Source organism: Fundulus heteroclitus, chromosome 18 (assembly GCF_011125445.2).
Source record: "Fundulus heteroclitus isolate FHET01 chromosome 18, MU-UCD_Fhet_4.1, whole genome shotgun sequence".
NCBI lineage: Eukaryota > Metazoa > Chordata > Actinopteri > Cyprinodontiformes > Fundulidae > Fundulus > Fundulus heteroclitus.
Window position 1 is genome coordinate 3208780 of NC_046378.1, and position 18513 is coordinate 3227292.

The following is an 18513-nucleotide window of genomic DNA, read 5'->3' on the forward strand; positions in this document are numbered from 1 at the left end:
TTACAGTTACTAAGGTTTTCCCGTAAAAATGCAAATAACATTTTATCAGTTTGCCTGTAAATGCCCTTTTAATTTGTTTACAATTATTATTGCAAAATTATTTTATGTGATGGTTACATTTTAATGTTATTTTTTTATGCATTCCTATTTAAAATTTTCTTTATCTCTTATTTTCCAAAAGGGACTATGACTTTCCTTGTACATCAATTATCATTTAATAATATTTTATAGAACACTGCATAAACTGCATTAGTAATAAAAAACCAAAAGGCAGTCAAATCATAACTACAACTAGTAATAGCAAAAAAAAAAAAAAAAACACTAGGAGGTTTAGAAATGGAGGTTGTATAATGTCTGGTTTTAATATATAGAGGTAATGACAATAGCACTTTAATTCTTGACATTGTCAAATGTCTTTGCCAAGAGACGTTTTGGCAAAAACTACGTTAAAAAGTTAGTCACAAATAGGGAAATAGGGGTATAGACTGTTTAGAATTTCAACCCAACTATGTTCCAGACGGGGGGGAAAAAAATGATTTTATTTACGTGGACCACAAATCAAAAAGAGCACTCTTTTATTATTTTGAACCACAATCAATGATAATCATTTCGCAGACCATACTACAAAAACGCATACTCTCGAAAAAAGAAGAAAAACAAAACAAACATTTTTATATTGAGTGGCTCGTTTAAGTTTGTCTCAAGGTCACAACATGGGGAAGTTTCTCTCTCTCTCTCTCTCTCTCTCTCTCTCTCTCTCTCTCTCTCTCTCTCATCCATGTGGAACACACAGTTGTGTATTAAATCTTGGCCTGTGACTGTGTGACATTGTGTGTGCGTTTGTGTTTTTAATAGTGGATATTCAAGTTTGTTTGAGTCAGTAGTCCAAGTGGCCACAGAAGCAGGACATAAAGCACCCTCTGAGGAACACTCCCTGTAGCTGGAAGCACCAGCGATAAAGATGCAGCCAACACAAGTCACTGTACACAAAACACTCACAAAATATAAAAATGAAAACAAAATACGAAGATAAGAACGTTCAGACGCGCACTCACTCCTCAGAAAAAAAAAAAAGGAAATTTGACTACGATGACAGACAAAACACTCCCCAAAGTTACTGCTCTCTTGTTGCAGACACACATACACACACGGGCACACTTAACAAGCAGGCATCTTTTCCGCTACATCATAATTTCAGCCCCTTCCCTCCCCTACGCAGCAGCAAATTCAAGGGAAAGGGAAATATTTCTGCTAAATTAGTTATGCTAATTACAGAGCAGCTCTCGGGGGGAGAGAAAGCGCTAAATGGCTTTTAATTCTTTTCGCCTGGAAAGAGATGTGGGAAAGCGCCAGAGAACAGAGAGAAAGGCGCATACACCAAAAAATCTGAGGAGAAAAAAAAAGGGAAAACTGCACCAATAAACACATAAACAACTGGCATTAAAACGTGTCTAGTGGCAACGCTACAGTGAACTAACTGAATGAACAACTCAGGGGAGAAGGCCCAAAACAGGCAGGCGGCCAGACAACAAGTCGTCTTATCGGCTCCAGGAGCCTCGGGGCCCCTGGCCAACAGGGAGAGGACAGCGGGAAAAGTTTAAGAGCTAACTTTGGTTCAGGCTTTTCCAGCGGTCACATACTGACAATGAGGCATAAGTCGATAGCACAGCCATGCCAAGAGCACTGCTCAGCCGCAAAACATGCGAGGACAAGGGCTGAAAGGGGAAGACCACAGAGACGGCGAGTTACCGTGACGGAGGCGGCGGCCAGCGCCGAAAAACACCACGGTGAGTTTGATGCCCATACATGTATATTTGAAAAGTCTTAAGATGTGTGCTGTGCCAGCGGTTTTGTTGTTATGTGTTAGGGAAACTTAAATCAAAATAAAAGTGGGTTTAAAAAACTACAAAATAAAAATCCTACTATGATAAGATCACGCAGGGACGACCCAAACAGGTTTTCTGCATTTATAAGTCCTTTTTTTCAAATGTGTGAAGACTGAGTTTCTTCCTGCGCTCCAGTCAACATCTCTCTGTCTCAAAGTGACTCCCGTCCCACGTGAAGTAACCTCATTGAAAACATTATCCATGCAGGAGCTACCCTAGGATTTCATCAGCTTCGAGACAAACACTTGGGCAGTTTACCAGAAAGAAAAGGAAGCTCTAAAAACACATCTTGCAGAGAAGCCTGTTGCCGTTATACTTGATGAGACCTCAGAGGTAGACTAAATATACTTATTTCACAGATGGAAAGCTGGTCTCCCTCGCAGACACAGACTTCCTAGGGGTGCAACCGTTTCAGCACTTTAAATAATTAGTTGCCAAAGCAGTTATGTGACGTTCAATAGGGTCTGCCGACGCTGTGTGTTCAGCTGAATGAACAGTAAGAAATTCTTTTGAATTTTGACAGTTCCTCAGGACTTTATTCTTTTTTTTAATTTGTATTAAGGGTCAAAATTTATGAAAGTACTTGAAAATGTTATCTGCACATTAAATATTAGCTATGTTGAAATCCTGTCTTTTTTGGGAAAGTTACGTGGAGCCCTTTTAACTTCTTTTGCTACAACTGCATTATGGTGAAAAATAATGCTCAGAAAAAAATTGCCACTTTGAATAAAACGTTTTTGACAAAACCTTCCACAAATTTAGTAATTTTAGGCCGCAATCACAATCTGAGGTATCTAAGCACATGTTAGAGAATCAGAAATGGCACGTGCGTGTAGTTCGTTAAAGTAAATGCATTCCAGACAAATATTGTGCTTGACAGTAGACACTTTGTCCAACAGAACTAAAGTCCTCGTTTCAGGTCAACAAAAGTATCATTATCCTAGTAATAACCCTAGGAATGGCGATCTGCTAAAACAAAGCCCCAATCCAGTACTAAATTAAAGTTGTTCAAATAAATGACATTTTTGTCCTCAAACTCTGGGTAGGGTGAAAGCTTGGCAAAATAACATTTCAGTCAAATCTGCTGCTCCAGTAAAGGCTAACAAGCATACTGTTGCAGATGCCTCTTTTTGCCAAGCAGCTTGCTAAAGTGCTAGACAAACAGCATCAATCCCGTTTTCATATGACTAGTAATTAATTCTGTAAGGGAACCAGGGCAGTTTTCTGGTGCCATTATCAGCCCTTTGTGCTTCCGCCTCACGCAGCACGGGTGAAAACAGATAACAAGGGTAGAAATCTACCCAGGAACAACGTCTGGGTTATTGATTTGGTCGATTTTTTTTTTCAACATGGGAAGTCAGTCATTTCAGTTCAAATTTGTCTACAGCTCATAATTTTTGTGAACATTAACTGTAATAGATTTGAAATCATGGATGCCTGCTTACAGGCGTCCTTCACAACTTCTTTGGATTTCTAAGTACAGCGCTCAGAACATGTTACGTGACACAGGAGGCTGCAGCAGCCAGTACAGTCTCTCTTTCAGGTGTAATGGTATTAAGAGTGGAAAAACATGTAGATTGTCACGAAAACCAAAACTATTAGAGCAATAAAATAAGTCTGCTTTACGGTTTTACAACCGGCTCATAAGAAAATAGGCCACGATGTTTAAAAAGTTTATAATTCTAACACAGGAATTAAAGTATAACAGGATAAAGAGGGTTTTATTTGAGCAGAGAAAGCAGGAAACTGATTGAATTCTAGACAATGGAGTGCAGAAAAACATGAATAATGAGCTGCAAAAGACAGACCAGTGACTCCTGTGCTAATATTAACAGACGTGGAGAATTGACAATGAGAATAATAAGGCTCATGAACCATCCATTGCATATGACCAGATTTATAGGTCATTTCTTTGCTCAATGACAGTCACTCTGGCATGTTATTTTGCTGGTGCGAGAACTGAAACCATTGTCATTAAGGCATCCACGCGTATTCAGTGCTGCAACCCTGCTTCACTGCTTCAGGTATGCATCAGAATAAGGCATTTACTGAACTGTCAGCCTAGATCATTCATGCAGAACCAGCATGGCTGTACTTTCACTAATCCAATAAAAAATTTGACAATCCACCTCAACTGCCATTTCATTATTAAATAATTCAAAGGAGCCAGACAAAATTGGTTCGGCCGCGTTAAACCACTGGATGCTCCTACTTTTGTGTGACGTAAATAGGACAATCTTTAGTCTGCAGGCACACAGACCCAGATAGGGACATAAGTGATAAACCACAGTGAAAGACAGAGTCAAAAAACAAATCTGTTCATTTTTCATGTTCAACGTGGTGTAAAATAATAACTTTGCTTTGAGCTTCAGAAGTTTTTTTTTTTTTTATTTAGCATTTGTTTAAAAGGCTGAAAGAAAAAAACAAACTGCTTCAAATAGATATTCTACAAGGAATTGTACAATATTTATCCTTATAAGAACTAAAGTTCTTATAGGAATATTGAAATTACTAATCATAAGTGACAAGTTTTTTGTTTTGGCCAAGTGGTGATGTTTACTTTACGAAAAATGGAGGACATCCAGCAAAGTAATTCATGGGTCTTGTTTAAGGCTCTTTTGACTTTTTTCCATGGAGGTTCAATTTAAGCAAAGAGGCGATGTTGAAAATCCCTCATCTTACAGGTGAGTCTCTGCCCCAGTAAATACTGACAGGTGAGTTATTAAAAGCCTGACCTTCTCTACTTGGACCTTCTCTACTCCCTTGAACTTCAGCTACAGGTAAATATTTCAAAATGCAACGTTCATGATCAAGATGAACCTTACTCACTGCTAGCTTCCTTTTGTGATCAAATATCCAAGAAGCAAAAGGTCAAAGAAGCAGACCTGGGAGGCAATAGGATGGTAGGAGTGTTGGGAATGTGTTGGAAGCTAAGAGAACAGCTTCACCAGGTTCTGGTTAAAGGCAGGTGGTTTACTACCCAGTCTGATGAGCTTGTAGACATCAGCTGCACACCACAGCTGATGGTGAGAAAGTCAATGGAGTTGGATGGTTTCTCCACAAACAAAGGACTCCTGACAAGCTGCAACTAAAGACAATAGCAAGAGGAACAGACATCTACAAAACTGTAAAGGAGTACCTGATAGAGGAAAAAGTGCCAATGGAAAAACTCAGGGCAGTGACTCACTACAGATGGAGCAGCAGCCATCACGGCCGACATGAATAACGGGAAGCTGAGCCAGACTTCCCTAAATCTCCAAATTATCCACCACCTGCAACCTGTGTTTATGTGATAAGGCTGGTTGTGAAGATCATAAACGACACACTGAATCAATCCAGGTCAGCAGCAAACAGGTTACTGCACCATATTCTTCCACTTCCACTAACAGCTCATGCAATCGCACTTGATACTCAACCTCACATCTTTAATAGTCATCACCTGGAAACTGAGCCATCTGGACCCTCAGCTGCCGGGCTGAAGGCAGACTGTCACTCACATGGTGACTGCTTTCATTTTCAAATGCTAAGATGAACATTGGTTGAAAATACCTGGTAATAACCCTCACTTGTTGTTATCCATGAATGGAAACATTGAACATCTGATGCAAACTTGTTTACTATCTGGATAGATTATTGACAATTAATTTTCAATATAATCTGAAAATCTTTCATATTTATTATTGTTATCAAAGATGTTTGTATTTAACCAGAAGTTCTTCATATTGCTAAGCATCCTGTAGGCAGCTCCCAGTTTCAAAATGGTCATCAGCATCTGAGCTCCAGTCTGCGGAATGCGTGTTTGATACCCAAAGCCAAAGTGTCCTTAACATGCATTTGAACTCATTTCTGAGTATTGCTGCAGAAGAATATGCGACCCTTAAAGCAGCGCTGGATGTAATCTATCACAACAATAAAAAGCCGCATGTGATATAAGCACAGTTTCGTTCCTTCATAACAGATAAAACCGAAGCCGTTTAAATGTTTGCTGCGGGAAGAAGCTGCCTCTGTTAAAACAGTAAGCTTATTGAATTCTGGGGGATATTTTCTGTGCGACAACATCAGCGGCTGACAGGGAAATGTGGGATGACTCATAAAAAGGTGCGTAGTGAATCAAATTCAAAACTCTGTCATAATATCATCCAGTCACATAAACATCCGCCCTGTCCACAGGTAATCCGAGCGATGCATGAGAATAGCATCAGGGAGCTCTTATAAATCAGGATCCCTGCGAGTGACCGAGGAATACCAATACACTCGCCTGCACACACAAACACTGCAAATATTAATCTCTAAGCATCGCCACGCATCGTTACTCCAACATCCAGCTAGGCCTCACCCCCACAGTCAGAGTTTATTGTTAGTCCCCGTCCTCCGTGAGGCTGTAAGCCACTGGCCAGTTTTATGCTTTTTAATTAGTATACCATCACTGTAGCAGCAACAACCGGGCAACAGCCTCCCCCACAAACAGATATAAAATGTCAAGGTATAAAAAAAAACAACAACAAAAAAAACAAATGGTGTGTCTGTGTGTGTGCGTGTGTCTGTTCTGTAGGTGTACCTGAAATTAGGTGCAGAGGCCCATTCCAGGGCGAGGCAAGCCAAGTCCACCGCGGCATAAACCAGCAGGAAGAAAATGGTCACAATGCTGGCGATGGTGTTGAGCTTTCCTGAAAACAGCACCAGCTACAGAGACAGAACAAAACAGAGGGAGAGGGGGAAACAGGGGGGAGGATTACCTTTCACAAACAGAAACATCATTTCCAAGTCAAAATATAATACGAATGTTTAATGTTACATTTTACGTGAGATTGGAGTGAAAAAGTCATTATGCTAAACCTTTTGAAGGGCGTTTTAATGCATGTTTAAACTGCTAAAACGTGCCTCTGAATATTTATTAAAGTGCTCTTGTTTGACTTTGACCAAATGATATAACGAGAGAGATTCAAGTTTGAGCAGTTTTACAAACATTGGTGCCCTCACAAAAACAGGCCAATTAAATCTTTTGCTTTCAGTTCTCCGTGACTAACAGGATACTCCGAGCTGGAGCTACATCCACCCCTAATGCTCCTCTAAAGGGGAGCTTGCAGGGTTGGATCATGATTCCTTTTCAGCAGGACTTTGATAATCATGTACATCTGAGTTACGTGTCTGTGTCAGTCGAACCCATGTGCAAAAAAAAAAAAAAAGCTGCGGAGAGGCGCTGAAAACAGGGCTTGTGATTGGAATTAGTTGATTTTTAACTTGAATACCCCGATCGATCAGCTGCAGGTCACAAACTTCAAAAAACAATCTTTTTTTTTAAATGAGCGAACACACCAAATGTGCATGATATTAGACATTTTCAGCATCAGTGATGTTGTAATGTAGTCAGTGGAAGCAAATACAAGCAAGGGTCTACTAAATGGTGAAACCTGTCTGCAACGGATTCAGGCTGTGAGGGAGTGAGAGAGAGCAAGACTTTTAATACAACACAAAAAGCTATATGGAGTACAGCCAACCTGCTCTGTTTGAAACATTGGAGGTTCGGAGTTCAGAGTTGAGGTAAGGGTCTACGTTCCCCAGGGCAGGGGTGCCCAAGTCCAGTCCTCAAGAGTCACTATCTTTGCCAGGCTGCCACAGAGCTGAATGAGGGAATTTACACACCTGAATTTGATTCAGGTGTGCATCTAAAAGTTACAGGATGGTAGCTCCCCTCTGCTCAAGGGTATAAACCTGTTTTTTATTTTTAGTGATGCTAGCTGAGCTAATCACTAATATTAGATGCTAAAGACAATTTGGGATGTCAACATAAATCATCTACCCTTATTTAAAAGAAAAAAAACACTGTTTTACAGAGACTCTTCTCTCACAATGGGAGTTGGCCTCTGTACCTACTAAATTATCAATGATAGCTTACAGCAGGAAGGCTAAAAAAAGACAACTCACAAAACACTGTAGTGTCATGTGACTGTGCAGCATTCAAAAGATTAGCCAGGTTTTTCTACCCTAGTAGTAGACCCAAACATATGAGATTTATCTGTTTAGTTAATAGAGTTAGGGATGCGTACATCTGGTCACACTTTGGTTAAATATGGTCATGATATCAGGACTACATTTCAACATCTCATGCGTAACACAATCCTAAAACTGCACATTATTACATTTACCATGGGGGATGGGGGTGGGGGAGGGGGGTCTTGTATGGACCACAGGGTGCAGTGGCTCCACTGAGAGACCCACTGATTGAGGCAAAGGTTCACTTTTAATTAAGATGCTATCTAAGCTGCTGCTGGGCTACATGAACCCAGCTATGTTAGCTGTGGCAGCTGCGTGACAGCACAGCCAACTTTGGTCTCTTGTTATTTAAATTCGAAGCAGCTCATTTGGAGGGAGAGTTGTACATCTAATGGGACTTGCCGCATAAGACAAGAGGTGCAGGAGCTTTGTTCTGAAGATGACCGTGATATGAGTAGCCTGCTGCTCCCTGCCATGTCCACTGATATCAAAATGTGTGAACATGGCTAAGAATAATTTACTTCTAGTTACGCCAAAAGAAAAAGGAAAAGACTAAAGCTTAGGATTAAATCAAACTTTTGTAAGAAGTTGGTAATTCAAATGTATTAAACTTGAATAAAGTTAAAGCAAGACATGGCATCCAAGACATTTTTGGAAAGTATCGTTGGCTCTTATATTTCCCACGGCAAGTTATGAAAACCAGTTCAAAAAGTTGCAAAATGAATGTGTGCAACATTAGGAAAGTGTTTATGGAAACCAATCAAACGCAAATCCAAAACACACTTAGCTTTCAGAAATATTTGGATGCTCATGTGAAAGCATTAAATAAAAAAGAGAGTTAAAAGACTACAAACCACAAAGAAGCCGTGTAAAACTGTAGTTAAGATACCTTGGGGTTTTTTTGATAACACTTTCATGACACCTCCGATCAAATTTACAAATAAAAAGCACAATCAACTTAGGCAGTAATATATTTTGATACCATTCAAAATAAAACTTCAAAATATATCATTAAGAAAAGGAAATCCATCCTGGATATTGTACATCAGAAACACTGGGAAATACTAAGGACAGCTAATGTATACAATCAAAACATTCAAAAACTTCAATTTGATTTTAAATTTAATTTCTGTTTTATTCTCACTGATTTTACACTGGTTATAATGTCTATAAATCACTTTGACAAAATGTATAACGTTAGAGAAGATGTATAAAGATTAGAATCCACAAAGGGTGGGAGTGTTTCCCTAAACCTACAAGGGATGTGAGGAATAGATGAACCTAGGAAATGGAAAAACTAGGCAGAAACACGCTGTGCAGGTTTAATCAACTTAGATTCTCACATCGTCTTAGCTTAAACTGCAATCAAAAAGGATTCAAGTTAATTTAAAGAGATTTCAGTTTCCCAATGTAATACCACAGCAGATAGAGTTAAGAAATCTTTGTGTCAAGGACAGCTGTCTTGTAAATTTGACTCCAAAACAACTGAGTTTTATCATCAAATAATAAAAAGATATATATTCAGAGTAGGCAAAGAAAAAAGGGGTTTGCCAAGCTTGCAGCAGGCCACCATAAGGGTAGGCAGAGCCTAAACACCAATTATTATTCGTTTATCAAAATCTGCAGCAGTAACGCTTTATTTTTGATTAGCAGAGAAGCTTACACAATACCATGTGTAACACTACTGTAGAGACTAAGCAAATACAAAAACTAACAAAAAAGCTTAAACCTAAGAATCCCAAATTCTTGTTCCTGTTTATGTACCAGCTAGTGCTGCACTGCAGCACAGCTAACTTTGACAGGAAGTAGGAAAATTGACAGTTCAACCAGTAAAAGATCCCAGGAAAATTTTGAGCCATTCATTTTATTTTCCAAGCCATTTCGGTAGTATTGCATGAATAAAGCACAAACATGCCAAATTATATATTTTTTATTCACTTAAATTAGCCTAAATTAGCTAGCTCCCCAAAGGCAATAAATGTGTCTGATGTGTCGCTAACCGAGCATCGTCAACTGGACTTGGTCAAGACAAAAGCTAGTTTTATTTTGTTACATGTTACCTGAGTTAACATCAGGAAAAGTTTAAAAAGAAGGGTAAGCCTGCACTAGGTTTTAGGGGCCAAAGATGTTCGCAGCATCACGTTAAAAACACCCATTCTCCGAGCCACTTTAAGACCGTTTTAGTTTTGTTTGTGTAATAGTAAAAGTAACGATGATACAGTATAGAACATTTAAATTTACAATAATCCTGAACTGTCTTTAGTTTAAGCTCTTGTACTATGTTTTTTTTTTTTGTTGGTGGTGAGATTGCATTTTTATTCAACAACATTTAAAGCTACTTTATCAGACTTTATAAACATTTCATTGCTGCTGATTGGTCTCTAGATGAACTTCCCATTTTCCCTGTGTTGGTAATTGCACGTTTTTTTGTTTTAAAAGTGCTGCATAAATTAGGTTTGACTGAACGACTGAAGCTAAATTATAAACAGAACCTAAAGAGTAAACAAAACCGAACGTCAGCCGGAGTCAATTATTCACAGGCACTCCAGGTTTAATGCCGTACTCATACATACCGAATGTTTTCATTAGCATAAAATCAGGTAGACCCATCACAGTAATTTAGCTTAGTGTTCAGTGTGTGATTAAAACTCATTACAAACAATGAGATTTATTTCTGAAGTGGCGTTAAACTCGCTCAAATTGAACAAACTGGACATTTTCCATCATAACAATCCAACCTGATGGTGTGTGTCAATCCCAGTTGGGGGGGGGGGGGCGTCTGTACTGAGGTCTGTGGGTTTTTCATAATAAAGCGTGCTTTCTTTATGTGCATACGAGCTGCAGAGGCCGACTCCACAGAACAGAAAGATAACGGCTCCACTGTGCGCACACAGAGCAGAAGCTTTCTCTCCAATTATCATGTGTTTTATGACTGGCTGTTAAGAAGCTCCACTTGAGTGGGAGCATATTTTCTTGAGCTCAAGGGCATGTTGTTGGTGTTTACAGAGTGTGTGTGTGGGGGGGGGGGGATGCAGCAGCGTGCTGACGACTAACTTTGCACTTATGAGGCCGAAGTAGCAGAAAAAGGAGAATTGTCAGTGACCGGGAATGGAGATTAATGATTTCAGGTTGACAGGTGGTTACAGAAAAAGGAGGAACTGTCTTGGGATGAGCAGCAGGAGGAGCTAGGAGAGAAAAGGTTAAAATGAGCTGTAAAAGAGGGCGAAGGAAAAGACAAATGAAAATGTGAAAGTGGGCAAGAGAACTTCCTGACCTCTTGCAGTCAAAGTTAGTACGTGTTTCTTCAGCAATCCCCTGGGAGCCTGCTCCACCAGAACATTAATTAGCCATTAACTTAAACGCAGGCAAGCAGAGGCGACTGCTGTGACTGCACACCAACCAGTGAGGGTTACTTTAGCTTGGGGGATCTGAGGGGTGTTTCACTGGAAGGCAGCATGCATAAATAGACATACATTTCACTAAAGCATGTGTGTGCTCGTGCATTTTTATTAAATGAAACAAAGGGAGAAGAAAGAGCTCAGACAAGCCTCAGACCACAACATCTGAGGCATCAGCTCTCCCAGAAATGTCTCAGGGTTACAGGGGACTGCTGAATAACCCTGCACAGCATTCCTTTGAAAAAGTTTAGGCACTCATTATGCATATTTCAACAACTCATGATCCTACATTTTTTGTTTATCGGTTTATTTGTGTTAGCTGGAATCATGTCCAGGTTCCCCAAATAGATATGACAAGACTAGCACCCAGCTTTTCACCCAGGCTATAGGTGGGCTACCTATAGGACCCGAGGGACACAGGGGGACTGCTTAGCATCAACGCTTGGCTAATCACTTGTTAGCTTGGTAGAAAATTGAAAATTTGTCTTACTTTATATTTGTTTCCCTTAATATAATGATATGACATCACCCATAAGAAGTAATTCACAACTAAAGAGAGGATTTATGTAAGCAAAATATAATCTGAAATCAGCAAATATGGCAACCAAGTGTTTACTTTAATAAGCGAAAGAGCAATGTGCACATTTAGCTACGCAGAAAAATCCAACTCACTTTTACTGAGGAAATGCATTCTACAAAGATGACCTTAAATTAGCAGTGGGACTCAAGCAAGTAGATTTATTGAAGCTTTATGAGGTTGTATTTACTGACATTCCTGTTGCAGCTTACTGCTTGTAATCTGACTAATTTAACATGCGCTGATAAGTGAGAGGCTGCCGGTGCCAAGTGGATACTGAGCAGCGATTAAATCAAAGAAACAAATACAATTTCTGCATCAAAGAGCTTCAAGTGCTAAATTGGGCTGGTGTTTGTGTGAGCTCTATAAAAAAGTAAAGTAAAGAACAGGTTTGGTATTGCTGTGTTTTAGACACCAGCGTGGCGTCTCTAGATCACTAAAAACATGTCCTCCGTTAAACATTTGCTCCACATTCGGCTCCATTCTGAATTACGGCAGAGGATCAAAGTGGACTGAGACAGTTTAACGACACAAACGCCACAATTTGTGTCACAGCTCCTGCAAACAGTTGCTTAAATATGCACAGCTTGATGTACACATGCTGTTTTAAGCAGTAGTACTGATAGCTCTTCCAGTAATAGCTATCAGTACTAATAATAAAAGCAGCATTGCAAACAGGAACTAATCACAGTCTCTGTGGCTTGTTGTTTCAAAAACATTCGCAAGGAAGTCATTGAAAAATGTGTTACGGGACAAAGAGTCAAGTGGTAGACACAAAACTATTTTATGTGTGCTGAGGCGGATGATCCAAAGAGACAGGCTGAATCCTGCCAATGGTGACTGCCGAGCCAACGATAGGACAACACCTGCGAGAGGAGCAGAAAAAGGTCTTCAAAGACCATGTCTCTCCTCATGCCACAAACGTAGCGGTTTGGACTGTGAAGGAACACCAAACAGAGACTTTGAGAGGTGGAAGAAAGTTTTAGTCTCTAATCAGAAAAAAAAAAAAAAAAAAAAAGAACCTGGGCGGTCCTGATGGCTTCCAATGTTACCGGCATGACAAGGAGCCATCACTGGAGTGGCTTTCATGATCAGGGAGCTTTTTATTGTTTAATGGAACAATAAAGCTTCGAGTTGGATCCTTAAACTGACTTTGTAGCGACGACACAGCGGGCATCGGGTTTGACAGAGTCCTCAACTGTATTGAGTCCGTCAACAGGACAACGTCTGCCTGACAACTGATTTCCTGCAGGAGAAAGAGCGTCCTACTTTTCTACCACCCTGCTTGTTCTTCTGATCTAAATCCCACTGAACATTTGGGTGACAGATGGCAAGGAACGTCTGCAGAAAAACATACGTCAGATTCAGAAGGTGTGGGGCCATATGGAGCGAACCTTCTGAGCAGCCTGCTGTAAACACTTGCATCTTTCACGTCCAGATTCATTTTTAAAGGATGCAACCTACTGGGGCTACTCAGTCCCGATTTGTTGGGTTATGGTTTAAACTTGTTTAGATGAGAAACAGCCGGAGTTGTAATGGCATTTCTGATAATTTCTCTGCTCTACTTTCTGTTGCTTCCAGTTTCTTCACAATCCAGCTTCACACAATTCAAGTATCTAAATTTTTTTTACCCGGTTTTTCAGATTTTGATCAGAATTGTGTTGTGAAAAAGCTATCATGGTAAAAATACGCTTTCACATTATAAGGTGTTACGGCTCCATTTTTATTTTGGCAGGGAGGCATCACTATGCTTTTGTACCTTTCATCGGTATCTTAGGAACACGTATAGTTGGAATATATATATATAAAAAATAAAGTAGGGACATGAGTTAAAGCCCCACACTACAGTCTGCGTTGATCTGAAAACTCAACGGTGGAAGGATGGAGTCAGGGTGAGAGTGAGTCACGGCCACTGGCGACATGTTTCAGACGTGTAATAAGGACACTTACTGAACTCCTCCCTGGGAGACGGTTAACAACATGTCCAACTGGGAGGAGATCACACTCTAAATACACTTAAACACAGTCTGAGTGCGATTCTGGGTCCTCGACGCTGAGGTGGAGACGAGGTTAGCGAGAAGGAGTGCTTTTCTTAGCTCCTCGTTATTGCATCCCTGACCCACGATGAGCTGCGGGGAGGAAGCGGATCCGTGAAGGCAACTAAAATTTACATGAAGTTAGAGGAGGGAAGTCATTTACATCCAGCTGCAAATAAAGAGGGGCACATTTCCCTAAAGCTCATGCTTTGTTGGATGGATCATTTATCAGAGCGCTTTCTGTTGTGACACTGTATCCGTTTGTTTTGGGGGTATGACAAAAAAAAGCACAGAGTTCTTTAAATGCAACTACTGCAAATCCAATATTGGGAAGCCAAGAAGGGTCCAAACAAAAACAACCTAATCCTCTTTAATCTCCTCTCGTATGCCTCATTTTTCTTTTGTCCCACTTTTGTTTCACCATTTTTCTTTCCTGGGAACTCAATAACAGAAAGCGACCGCCCTCCTTCTTTTTCAATTCTGCATTGTCCGAGCGTTCAATGCCAGATTACAATCAGACTTTTGTCATCAGTTAATCATCCTTATGGAGGAGGAAGACGCTGCGAGAAAGAGGATAAGAGCAAATGATCTCTGATGGCGGCAACGGCGGAGCTAACGATTTCCATCTAATTGCTCCTCCTCGGTTTCTAGAGAGTGGCGAGGGAAGGGGATAAGAGGGCGACAGGCGGTGAGAAAAAGAGAGGGTGCCAATAATGACAGGCCATTCAGCCTCTAACACTCACCTCTGATAATGATGGTTTAGTCAGGGCTATTTGCCCGTATGATCCTTCGCCTCCTCTTCGGCTCTCTATCCTCACCCTCCTATCCTCTGCCAATATTTTTCTCCTCAGTTTGAATTGACACCCCCCCCCCCAAACTATTAACAAGTAATATAAGAGAACAACACCATCACCCGATTTTCTGCTTTCTTTGTAAAGAGGAGAAAAGAAAAGGTCTGCTCCATTCAGCTATGCTTCCTTTAATATACCTGGGCTTTTTTTTAACGTTAGGATCACTTGGAAACTTTCCCTCCAGTTACAATTAGTTGGATTTCTGTGCATGAAACACAATATCCCCTTCAAGGTTTCATTTTGTCTAGTCATATTATGTGTATGATTTCTCCCCAAACATTATGAGCTTCTAGCTCCTGGCCAGATTGTTCCGTAAAATCAATCCAACTCACTTTGGATACAGTTTGTCACCAATAGAACAGCATGTCAGGCTCAGCGTTTGATATTGTTTTATTGTGTTGTCCTATAAGCAGGGTTACCGCAGCTTTCATGATGTAAGGCAAGACGTCTTAGAGGCTTTTAAGGCCATTTTAATTAAAATTTAAGACCTGCCCAATAAATAAGAAAATAACATCTATAGCATAAGCGGGTCAAATATAACGTTTAACAACTTCAGTAAGGTTTTCTAAAGCTCTGGCCAATTACCTTGAGGTTATTCACTCCTAGGCTAACTGACTACAGCATCTTTCTGACAGCCTATGGTAAGCTCCATAACAGGTTAGACAGCTTTTATAATCCCCTGTTTTCTGTCTACACCTCTTTTAATAGCAAAAAACAATTTACAAAAATATAGTTCTGTGATGCCGTTTGTACTTGAAAAGCTTACCTATTTTCCTAGAAAGCCTTCTGTGTTGTCATAGATACGTGTGGCCACATGATCAACTGCTTTGCAGACTAGAAACACTATATCTCCACCTACCATACACTTCCACTTAGTAGTATCCTGGTGAGCGCTTGTGTGTATGAAGCATTGGAATGGGCGCCCTCATGGGTGTGGGAGGTTTCCAGAGAGCCTTGAATTCACTGAGGTGGTCTTAAATGTCACCGACCTGAACCGGGTGCAACTTATCACGGCGGCGCTAGACACCGTCCAATTCAGCGGTGAAAGGCAGATGCAAACTGAGACAGGTGCAGGAGAACCTGGAGCTGCTTCCTGCATGAAAGTGGCCCCAATATTTCTAGCCAATGGCGGCAGCTGTGGGTCAGCATGCTGTAGACCAGCTGATCCCAACCCTATCCTGCATGTTTTAGATTGTCTCTGTTGCACTTCACCTGATCCAAATGATTGCATGACCTCCTCTGCATGCCATCAAGTGTTGCAGTAGCCTCTTATTCATCCATTCATTTAAGTCAGGTGTCTGGTACCGAGGAGACACCTAAAACATGCAGGACAGAGGTACTTGAACCAGGGTTGGGAAACACTGCTGTAGACTGTTCTGCATTAGTAATTATAATAATACCTCCCTCTTGGAGTTAAACTGAACTACATAAAGTGAATGCTAGGGTCCTGATCATCAACATGTATAGATAAAGCATCGTTGTGTCTGCATGCCAGGTTCTGTTGGCACTGCAGTAAAGGTTAAGGTAGACATTTTTTTCACTTTGAGCTTTTCCCTTGGACCGTTGTAGAGGAGCAGAAAGCAAAGCTTAAACCACAGACTTCGTCTTCAAATACTGTAATGAAAACAGTAGCGGTAGGGAGGTATTTCTCCATCAGAGTAACTCTGAGTTATGCAAAACGTACGAAAAGGAATTTCCTAAAACAACGTTTAGGTTGTCAACTTTGTTTTTTTCTGCCGGGGAACTTTTATAAGATGGTAGACAGCAAAGAATATGCAATGGGCTCATTAAAAACAATGCACCCAGCCTAAAACAACAATTACTGATCACAAAGGCCATGTGTGATAGGGGCAGAGATGCTCACAGGTAATTTTTTCCAAGTCCAGTCTTTGAGGGCACAAGTCAAAGTCGAGCCTGAATCCTTTTATTTTTGCGATTTGAGTGGTAATCTCAAACTGGGGCCGTCGTCTCTGCTAACTCTCTCATAAGGTTTGACTATTTGCAACCTGTCCATCTCTGAAAATAACATTGTACTCATTATAAACTAAATTACTTGTCCACATTCTGAGTTTTAGCAAACATTTAAACAAAACTTTAAACCAAGCTAAAGAGTCCAAAGAAACAACCCATCTACAGCTAAATATGCTTCTCTGGTGGGTATTAAAGCCAAATGACGGACGTCGTGGAACAGGCCTGAGGTTCGCCCTTGCTACAAAATGTCTGGGACTACATGACAAGAGTGAATAAAGAAATCTGACTGCTATTGTTGAACTGGTGCTTAATCTGAAAGTAAAAGCTTGGTGTAAAAGAAGAGCGGGTCCCTCTGATCCCTCCGCTGAAAACCTTTTTAACAAGACTTCACGCCACAAACAACAGGAAATTGGACTGATTTTCACACACTATCTTGGCTACCTTTCATTTATTAGCCAGAAATAATAGACGCTTATTTGAAGCTTCATTTTTCTCTGAACTCTGCTGCTTTCAGAGCTCAGCAGGAATTATCTTTGTTTAAATGACTTCAGCAAACAATTTTAAACAAAGTCTAGGACTGCAATTGCTTCTTTTTTATTTTCTTTGGTTTTCTTACAGACACTCTGCTTGCACACAATAAAGAATTGCAATTGAAACTTTTAAAAGTAACATGTAGTCTTTGTTAATAAAAAAAAACGCTTTGAAATCTGCGATAGAGATTTCCTTGTCTCTCTGCTGCTCATTTTGCTGATTACTTTAAGCACCGTCTATAAAGGAGCAGTTTAGTTGTTTAAAACTGGCAACTAATTCCAGCAATTTAATCCCAAAGAGGTTCTTTGATGCAAACTCTTTGATTTGATACAATATATAAGTTACACACTTTGGATCTGTCCAAGTTGAGAATGTGTTTTTAAAGGGAAACTTATTGGAGTTGTTCAACATGTTTGAACTTAATTATGTGCAATGTGCTTCATTTTTAAAAGACAAAGAAGGACCTTTGGCAAAAAGTGTGAGTGCATTGCAAAAAATAACTAAATAAATAAAAAAAAATAAAATATATATATATATATATATATATATATATATATATATATATATATAATTTTTTTATTTATATATATATATATATATATATATATATATATATATATATATATATATATACAGCGTATTTGCAGTAAAACACAAGCAGGTCTATTTCATCCCTACAGACTGCCAGAGGACGGTGCAGAAAGTACTGAAAGTTCCCTTCGACTGTGCACCGTTCGAGTAATAATACCTGGGTCACAGCTGTGATTCATCGGATGTCCACTCAAAACCTATATATCCTCACATCATCAGTGGATATTCCTAATTTCTTATCACGTGCGGTTGGTTTTGCATGGCATTGACCTTTATAGCTTCGATCACTTTGACCGTTTCTGGACGCTCTATCGCGATGGGTTGATCTTCATTGGGCGACTCTACTTTTGCAGGTATATTTGCTGTTTATTGGATGCATTTGCACCTCCTCTCCCAACTCAAGACTTATGGTTACAGTGTTTGTGCTGCAAACTACAATTAATATTGAAGCTTAGCTGTTGTTATTTTTGCTACAATTGGTGGCAGCAGCATTTTACCGCCTGTCTCCCAGTTTTAGCCGACTGTGATCAGAGTTTGGATTACGCTCTCTTAGTTTGTTTTGTGGCAATAATTGGTGACGGCAGCGTCTACGAACCGTCTCCCAGTATTAGCTGACCAAAATACTTGTTTGGTACTAAAACTACCCAGTGCATCCCCGAATGATAACCCCCAGTGAAA

The 18513-nt window shown here is 40.0% G+C and overlaps 1 protein-coding gene across 1 annotated transcript in view; it reads right to left on the reverse strand.

The window, feature by feature from the left end:
* Window positions 1–18513, reverse strand: part of zgc:153039 (uncharacterized protein LOC767698 homolog) — an 80735-nt gene that overhangs the window by 23766 nt on the left and 38456 nt on the right. The window contains exon 9 of the mRNA XM_036149938.1: window positions 6445–6569. Coding sequence (XP_036005831.1) covers window positions 6445–6569 — 125 coding nt within the window. The remainder of the gene's footprint in view (window positions 1–6444; window positions 6570–18513) is intronic.